General features: G+C 38.1%; 3 protein-coding genes across 3 annotated transcripts; 1 reads left to right on the top strand and 2 right to left on the bottom strand.

Annotated features, from left to right (window-relative positions):
* Nucleotides 1–1380: 1380 nt before the first annotated feature.
* Nucleotides 1381–2030, bottom strand: LOC6645788. Its single transcript, XM_002068407.4, has 2 exons — nt 1817–2030; nt 1381–1752 (listed from the first exon to the last, which is right to left on the bottom strand). The coding sequence occupies exons 1-2, from the start codon at nt 1969–1971 to the stop codon at nt 1662–1664; spliced, it is 246 nt and encodes an 81-aa protein (XP_002068443.1). The 5' UTR covers nt 1972–2030; the 3' UTR covers nt 1381–1661.
* Nucleotides 2031–3108: 1078 nt separating this feature from the next.
* LOC6645787 lies at nt 3109–5572 on the bottom strand. The gene has a single exon (XM_002068406.4). It carries the CDS (start codon nt 5380–5382, stop codon nt 3265–3267), a length of 2118 nt encoding a protein of 705 aa, XP_002068442.2. The 5' UTR covers nt 5383–5572; the 3' UTR covers nt 3109–3264.
* A 1177-nt stretch (nt 5573–6749) lies between these two features.
* Nucleotides 6750–8410, top strand: LOC6645786 (putative uncharacterized protein DDB_G0294196). Its single transcript, XM_023177708.2, has 2 exons — nt 6750–6794; nt 7585–8410. The coding sequence occupies exons 1-2, from the start codon at nt 6750–6752 to the stop codon at nt 8308–8310; spliced, it is 771 nt and encodes a 256-aa protein (XP_023033476.1). The 3' UTR covers nt 8311–8410.
* Nucleotides 8411–8557: the final 147 nt, after the last annotated feature.

The following is an 8557-nucleotide window of genomic DNA, read 5'->3' as shown; positions in this document are numbered from 1 at the left end:
ATTTAAAGCCAACAATGGCCAATTCACATGACTTGGCTAACGAGTCACACACATACAGTTTGTACTTACAATTCAGTTTTTAGTACATTTCGCAAATTTTGCAGCCTACTTTTAGGAGCTAGACGCAACCATTAAGGTGAAGGAAAAACCCCAGAAGTAGCAACAACGAGGAAGTTTTTTTGGAAAAACTTGCTAAACGATTTCAACTGCTTGATTCAAATACAAACATTTTTGTTAGTAACTCCTCTTATGGCTAGCTAGAGATTAAGTACAAGCTGAACTAAGTAAACCAAGCACAGATTGTCATGAATATTTCAACTAGTAAGAAAAACCAAAATTAAATTTGTATTATTTCTAATACGAAAAACCTTTAAAACAGCCCCCTTTTGTGTGTTGGCCAACATATATCATCGTCTAAGCATTTAAACCCGCCCTCAACCGCTTTCAATATGTTGGCAAGAGAGAGAGAGAGGGGGAAAATGGTTTTCCTAGTCTATGGGCCAAGACTTTCTGTCGTCTGGCAATGCCTTTAGCTAATTAATTTTCATGAAATCTCTCCCTCTCTTTTGCATTTTAAAGTAAATGTTTTCTATTTTTCAACTTGTTATGCGTTGGCACCGGCAGCGTTTGCAATTATTTAAGCTATTTTTAATTGCAAAACTATTTCTGACAATTTAACCAGACTAATATAATTTGGACGAATTAGTTGTATAGAAGATGATGATGATGACTTTGATGATATCACTTTCTAAATACACCCCCCCATCTCACCCATATATAATCTGGGTTGTCACGTATCTGGCGGAACATGTCCAAAATGTGACAAAGTGAGAGACAACATTCATGTCATTTATATCATTAAGCCATTATTTCCGCTTATTGCAGATAGTTACGGATCTGTCATCTGTCATCTGGCCCCTGTGGCCTGGCATTGTTATTGCCAGCTCCCTCTCCAGCTCCAGTTAGCTTGTGAGTCGGGTGGATGGATGGCGAGGAGGGCTCTTGAAAGAGGTTCAAAAAAGAATTCACGAGAAATTTGCTAGTCTATTATCAAGTGTCACTCAATGTGGCCATCATCATCATCATGCTCATGACATCATCAAATGAAGATCAGAATCATTTCGTATACGTTTGTACGTTCATTCGTTATGCATATTTCATAGTCTATATGATGATGATGATGATGATGATGATGATGATAATGATGATGATGATGATGGCGTTCAATGACGATGCCATCCATTAATCACAATCTTCTCGGATCGCTTGCACTATCACCAACGACGACTTTTTCTTTGGCTTTCTCGTCCGTGCGTATGTCCGTCCGTCCGCCCGTTCGTCTGCCCATCTGTCAGAGACCCCATAAAAAACGCAAACTTGTTGAAGAATGGAATAGTTAACTTATGCATTGGCGCACACTAGAATTTAAATCTTTTTGGCATTCAAATAACATATCATTTGGCTAGTTGGCGTGGTGAAGAGACTGTGTGATTGGGTGGTGGCTTGTGTCTTGTCCAGGGCTGGGAGTGGGGAGGAGAGTGATGGTTTCGAGCTGGTAGACAAAATATATTCTTCCTTGTCATGTGGAGGGTCAAAACAGAGATTGCGATAATGTCCATGTCCGGGTTGATGTTGCTGTCTGATGATTAGGCTGATACCGTCTACTTCAGGTGTTTATTCCTATCGGCGCCAAAATATAGCACCGACCACGACTTGTCCGGAATTTCGAATTCCATTGGGCGATGTCCCATACTATACAAAAGGATAACCGAAATGAATGTATGTGAGCTACCTTCATTGTAGCCTTGGGTCTCACCTGGTATCCGAGACTACCATGCGTCTACGTTGATGCAATGGAATGCACAATTGCTTGGGTGCCGGCTTCAGTTCCAAAGCAAAATCATTCTCAGTGCAGTCCATGGCCTTTGCATCCTCGCTCTTCTTGCAATTCTGATCCATTTGCGATGACATGATCGAAGAGAGAAACAAATTTATAATGTTTTTCAAAAGCGCGAGAAAAAAAAAATGTATAATAAAAATAAAATTTATCCAAATATTTTTTTTTTTCTATCGTTCGTAAGGAGAATTTTTAAATAATCAACAAAATTTTCAGTTGTTGTTCAGCATCCGAGTGTAGTGATTAAAACAAATAAACTGAAACGAATGAAAACTGACTGAAGTAGCTCCGCTGTGCTAGGCTAGAAGCAGTATGATACTAAAACAAAAGCAAACTCGATTGCTCAAAAAAAAATAATGATGGAGAGCTGAACGTCAAAACTCTTATCCTCATAGTTGGCTGTGAATAAAAATTCAAACAGAAAATTGACAAGGCCAACTAGAAATAACTTGCCGAAAAAATGCACAATTAATATTGCCATTTATAGAACAAACTTACTTCAAGGCAAAGTGCTTGACTTGATTGCAAAATATATATATACTTTAATCTCTTATGACAAAGAATTGAAAATGATTGGGAAAGTAACACAAATAAATGAATGGTTAACTTCTTCAAGGGAATTAAGAAATTAAGAATGCCTAAAAGTATGCAGCAAAATTTTTGTTCTTCAATCACAAAACGCCAAATAAAGCAAAACAATTAAATACATTAATTTGCATTAAGAATCAGTGCCGGATCAAGCCAGCTAGGTGCCCTGCCGTAGCAATCAAGACCAAACCAGAAGTTTACGGGGTTTTAACATCAATAAGCAGGTCCTTTCGTGTGTAAAAGGCATTCGAAAAAGATTCACAATGATAAAGGTCTTTTTTCGAATTTTTTAACATAAATTTTTGCTTTATCTGACTATTTTTTCTGCCTATATTTTGGCATATTTCTAACCGATTTTAAAAAATTAAATTAAACCAGAATTTATCATATTTTAAAACAGCATCAAAAACTTGGATATGTAAAAAAATTACTTTCGACTCGATTTTAAAATAAAATTCATCGCTTTAATTAGAAATTTTGCGACAATTGGCAAATGCAAATTTAATAGAGCATTTTTTAAATAACATGAATCTTAAAAATCTGTAAAAAAAAACTGACAGAATTCCCGATCCGCAAAGCAAGCAAAAACAATCCTTTACATAATTTTACAATTTTCTTGTATTTGTAACTTTTTGAACAATGTTTTAACAATTAATACTATTTGTAATACACCAAAAAATTTAAACGAACAAAATCTCGATTTCGAAAGCGAGTATAAGAAGTATAAGTATTAGTAATAAGAATATCCTCTCGCTCTCTAATACGTCTAATACAGTCTTCTAATACAGTTGAATCTGGACGGCCAAAAAGTTTCCGCCATGATTGGTCATACGATTAACAACGTGACCGGGTATAACCAAAGAGCTGGTGCTGGAACATATGGAGCACAGATCCTGCGGGTCCCTGATATCGTAAACATCGCTGGTATGGACATACAACGAATTGACCAATTGGGTTTTGTCTGTAGACCACACACAAATTGTGCCTATGACATTGTGATCCCTGGGAATGAAGCTTGTCAGCCAGATGACAAACATTTCAGCATTGAGAGCCTGGTGCGAGACGCCGTGTAGTTCCACAGCACTTGAGGGGCCAAACATCTCGGAAAGGCGTACACGTGACGTCATCACAAGAACAGGCAATAGTTCGCGCAATTTCTTGCTATGTGTATCGATAACCTTTTCTCGGATCAAATACAGTATATGGCATTTGGGCTTATTGAGCAGAACAACATTTGAATCCAGGTAGAAGGTTTTCGACTGCCTCACATTGATGCGCTCCATGGTCAGGGCGCGATGATCATACAAAAGATGACGATTGAAATCCGCAATAAAAGTGATACGCTTGCAATCATCATCGGGACAAAAGACGGGTGCTCGTGATATAAATAGTTCTTGGGCAACATTTGCATTGTTACTGGCTTCTGGCTTGATATCCAGTAAATAAAGAATCTCCTTTCGATTGCATGGAAGTGTGGTAAACTGAGAGTAAGGCAGTTCGTCGACATACTCAGGTTTTTTGCCCTTCCTGAGCGCCAATTGTTTGGTTCGACCAATCTTTGACCTTGGATCGGTGACAAATCCCTGGTATATAGCTCTCTGAACACTCGACAAGGCATAACAAATTCGTGGAAATTTGTTTAAGCTTTTCAATCCTCCCCTTGAAGCCCTCGGCATTGCTAGAGATTGCGTAGTCAATGGCGTTAGGCATTGCCTTGAACTTGTAGGACCCTCAGTGACAGTTGACCCTCCACCATTTAAAGAGCTACAAAAGGGTGTTAGATCTGATTCCATATATGGAGTTGATTTCGGCAGCTTCTCCTCCTTCATGGATCGCCTCATTTGACTTTCACGGGTTACGTTTTCCGACTTTACTTGCTCCTCCCTTTTGGTATAGCCATCGGATATTTCGGGCAAAATGTAGTGCGCTCCTCCACGTTCGCGTTTGATTTGCTTCAATTCTTGTTTCTTGACTATATTGTCATATTGGAGTTGCTTCAGCTCAGATTGGGCTCTCTCATATTCAGTATTTAGACGTTCCCTCATTCCATTCAATTTGCTAAGCAATTCTTTTTTCTGTTTTACTTTTTTTGGCAAGTCGTTTTTTGGTTTCTTGTCCTTTTTTTTGGAAGATGTCTTCAATTTGGGATAATCATTATGGCTGCTCATCGGTTTCTCCCTTCTGTTTGAAGGCGGACTATCTATCCTGGACTCGAGCGTTTGTGACGATCTCGTCTCTGTGCGTCTAAACTGTTGTATGTCTTCATCGTCAGTCTCATAATCCTTAGCATCATCATCAATAGCAATATCAATGGGAAAACCAGCAGTTTCATTCTCATCATAAAAGCTTGAATCATAATCGCTATATTCATATACACTATATTCCTCAAGACTATTCGTTATGTTCGGCTCGTCATGACGTCCACAATCACTATCACTCGATGGTGAAATCTCTCCATAAATGGGCCTCTGCTGGACTTCAGGCCAATTAAAGTCCCTTCTACCTGTAGATTGAGTACGTCGGCTGCTTCGATCGGATAACACCATTGGGGCACAGCTTCTTGATCGACTCGAATATTTAGATCCGATTGAAATTGGTGTCCATGGACTAAATTTCTCACCCTGGCTGCTCACACTCTTGTCCTGTCTGCCGAACCTCTTGTATTTAAGTGATCCTGACGTTAGTACAACATCCGGGGACTCACTTGAATTGTCATCTAGATTGAGAAAAAATGTAAAAGCATCACATTTTTTGCATATGTCCGAGACACCTTCAATGCAACGATGTTCCTCATATTGTTGTCGTCGTTTATAGAATCCAAACTCCAATGCCGGCGTCAGCTTTTGTTTCTTACTGCCGCAAGTAGTGCAGACATATCCTTTTTTCGCCATCGCCATCGCCCTCTTGATCTCCGCCACTCTCTGCTGCAATCTAGGGTAGGTATGTCTAAAAACCGTTTCTCAAAAACAAAAAAAAAAGTCCTTGAAATTTACAAAACTTTACTCTCAAAAATGATAAAAATTAGTTTAAATTTTGAGAGACATTTAAAAGTGTGTGTTTACTGAACGAAATTCACTAGAAAACTGTACAGTATGTGGTTGGGAAATTCAGTACCTTAACTTTTTTCATTGACAGGAAAAAGTCTAAGGTTACTTGATAATTTTTTTACAAAAATATTTTCATATATATGTATGTCGGAGATTCAATTAGGCATTTCTAATAATTTGAATTGTATGCCTACTTTTAAGGCGAATTGATCAGTGTTGAGTAATCAATAACATGACTGATGTATAACTGTTTAACACTAGATATGTGCGATAACAGTATAGTGTGGCTCCGTGTGCGGTTGAGAGAATTCAGTCTCTTTTCCTTCTGGAATTCAACCTGAATGCACGTCTGAAGACACGCTGCACAAACCTAGTGACAAAAATGGAAGCCAATATGGGAAACAACGATTCAGGAATCCCTGAAATCATCAACTCGCTGATATAAATAAATTATATATCATTAGATTTTTAATGAAAAACATCCCATGAGAGAAGAAATAATTTTAAATATAATTAATAAGCGGCTTGATTCTTGAATTAGTTTGTTTACATTTAGGTACATACATTTATGTATTTCTATCGATCAGATTCTCATTATTAAGTATTAATTTTATTATTATAGATACAAATAACGAAAGCAAATGGGACAGCTATAAATTCTGAACCCTTTTGTCTTTAACATTTTGATTTATTTAGAATAATATATATGGATTTAGTTAGTTTTAATCTATAATTAAGTCTGACTTCTTAGTTTCAAAGCGCTTTCTAATGTAAAACTCTTAAATTTTTAAGCCGATTTAATGTTTAAATTAACTTGAACCAAATATAAAAGCAAATATATAAATATATGCTTATTTAATTCGAAGCTAAATTTAAATATTCCATAATTTCGCTTACTTTTCCTGGTGTTTTCCTGGTCCTTGAGCATGCCTAAATGACTGGGCCACTTAGACAACTCATCGCCTACTTAATTAGTAATGTATCAAAGTTAAGGAAAAGATATTCAATGTTATTGTTTAAGTCGGTTACATTATAAAAGAGACAGATGAAACAAGACGATATTGGAGCTCCTTAGCTGACTTATTCGCGTGAGAGGCTTAAAGGAGTTAACCAATCTGAAACTTTGTATATAGAGTATAAAAACGTTTACGTTGAATTCATCTATAAAATACACTGAGTATCAGGGTGTCACCTGAGTGAAAAAGAGGAGGAAGAGGATGACTACGACACACCTTCTTTCAAAACGTGGCACAACGATTTCCGTTAGTTTGATTTGGTTTTGACCATCTGTAAGTGATATCACATGATGCTGTCTGAGCCTTCTTCGCAGACACTTGATCAGCCACCAACTGGCCAACTGACCAACTGACCGTGAAATCCCCACACTTCTGTAGCTGAAAGCAAAGTCAAATTGGGCAAAAAACCAAAAAAAAAAAAAAAAAAAAGCATCTCCAACTCCAAGTTAACCTTGAGGAATCTACACCCCACAGCCATAGCTGCCATAGTAACTAAACTGAAGAAAGATGAAGAAAAAACTAGCCATGCTCCAGTTTGCCAGTTTGCCAGTTTACCAGTTGGGCCAGCTGAAGATCTCCATCCAAGAGCCATTCAAATTGTCAAATGCCCCGTCAAGTGCGGCTTAAACACTGCCTTACAATTGAAGTTGGTGATCGGTTACGGGTTTTTAGCTTCGGTTTTTGTGGTCAGTTGCGATGATTCAGCCGAAATATTTTGTTTCGGTTGCTTGATAAGATGTGCAAAACAAATAACGGAACATACAATATACATATATGTATGTATGTACATATATGTATATATGTACGCCAAATATTTAAACGTTTATCCAATTGAAGGTCTGAAATATGTGATTTTGATTTTATATAAATATAGAGGAAATTATTGAATCAACTATCAGACAACGTTTAACACACACAAACAAACAACATGGTAAGCGATCACTGAAAAGTGCGCAAGATATTGTGTTTTTTTTTTTTGGTTTTTTTTTTTTGGTGCTATTTTGTTTTTTTTTTCTTGTGACTATCCTTTTTGCAGAAAGCCTTCTTTGTGACTTTAGCCATTGGTTTCTGTATGGTTGCTGCGGATGTATCCCATTTGCCAAGCAGCTATTTACCACCACCAAAACCCGAACATGCCGTCTCCATGAGCATTGAACAGCAGGAATTACGTGAGCTACCCGAACAAGTGGAATATATGAGAGATGGAGAGATGGACAATAGCCAAATGGATATGGATACAAATATGATGGGAGGCATGACCATGCCTATGCCCAGTAGCCTACTGACACCACCAGCACCAGTTGAGTCGGAGGCTGATAGCCACTCATTGCCCACCCGTTATTTGCCCCCAGCTCAGCAAATGAATCAAGCCCCAGGACAAGAGGAAGAATCATTCTCTCAGGCAGCAACACCCACTGAACCGGAGCCTCTCATGCAGCCAGAAGCTGAACAGCAGCAAATGCCAATGGATTATATGCAATATTTACCTCCTGCTCCTGTCGATGGGTCAGCTGGTCAACAGCAATTGACCTATCAGCAGTATCAAGAGCAACTCCAACAGCAACAGCAGCAGCAGCAGCAGGAACAGCAACCGCAAGAATACCAAATGCCATACATTCTCGATGTAGTCCAACAGCCCATGGCTCCTTCCGATGCTGAGACTTTGGCCTATGAGGAACCACAGCCAGCTCATGAATTGCGTAACGATGGCTATCACTACAAATCACAGACGGCTGAAGAGGAACAGCGTCTGAGGCACTAAGTCAAGTCAATCATTAGCTGACTCACTGCTCGATGATGATGACATCATCATCATCATAATCAGCACGAATGAAACAAATGAAAATGAGACGCAATGTCTGTGTACGATTTGTCATCAATTTGTTGGTTATTTGTTAAACTTAGTTCTTAAGTTTCATTAAATATATATATATTTTTTTTGTCTAAACTTTACTTGATGAATTGGTTAAGAAATATCCTAGAAAAGTAGTCGTGTAATCGGAGTCATT

This window comes from Drosophila willistoni (genome assembly GCF_018902025.1).
Source record: "Drosophila willistoni isolate 14030-0811.24 chromosome XR unlocalized genomic scaffold, UCI_dwil_1.1 Seg8, whole genome shotgun sequence".
Taxonomy (NCBI): domain Eukaryota; kingdom Metazoa; phylum Arthropoda; class Insecta; order Diptera; family Drosophilidae; genus Drosophila; species Drosophila willistoni.
The sequence above is the reverse complement of the archived record's forward strand: the minus strand, read 5'-3'. Positions and strand labels throughout refer to the sequence as shown.

Coding starts and splice junctions, on each gene's coding strand:
- LOC6645788 (XM_002068407.4), bottom strand. CDS start 1,971: ATGTCATCGCAAATGGATCAGAATTGCAAGAAGAGCGAGGATGCAAAG. Junction 1,753..1,816: donor ATGGTAGTCTCGGATACCAG/GTGAGACCCAAG, acceptor CCTTTTGTATAG/TATGGGACATCGCCCAATGG.
- LOC6645787 (XM_002068406.4), bottom strand. CDS start 5,382: ATGGCGATGGCGAAAAAAGGATATGTCTGCACTACTTGCGGCAGTAAG.
- LOC6645786 (XM_023177708.2), top strand. CDS start 6,750: ATGACTACGACACACCTTCTTTCAAAACGTGGCACAACGATTTCC. Junction 6,795..7,584: donor AACGTGGCACAACGATTTCC/GTTAGTTTGATT, acceptor TCCTTTTTGCAG/AAAGCCTTCTTTGTGACTTT.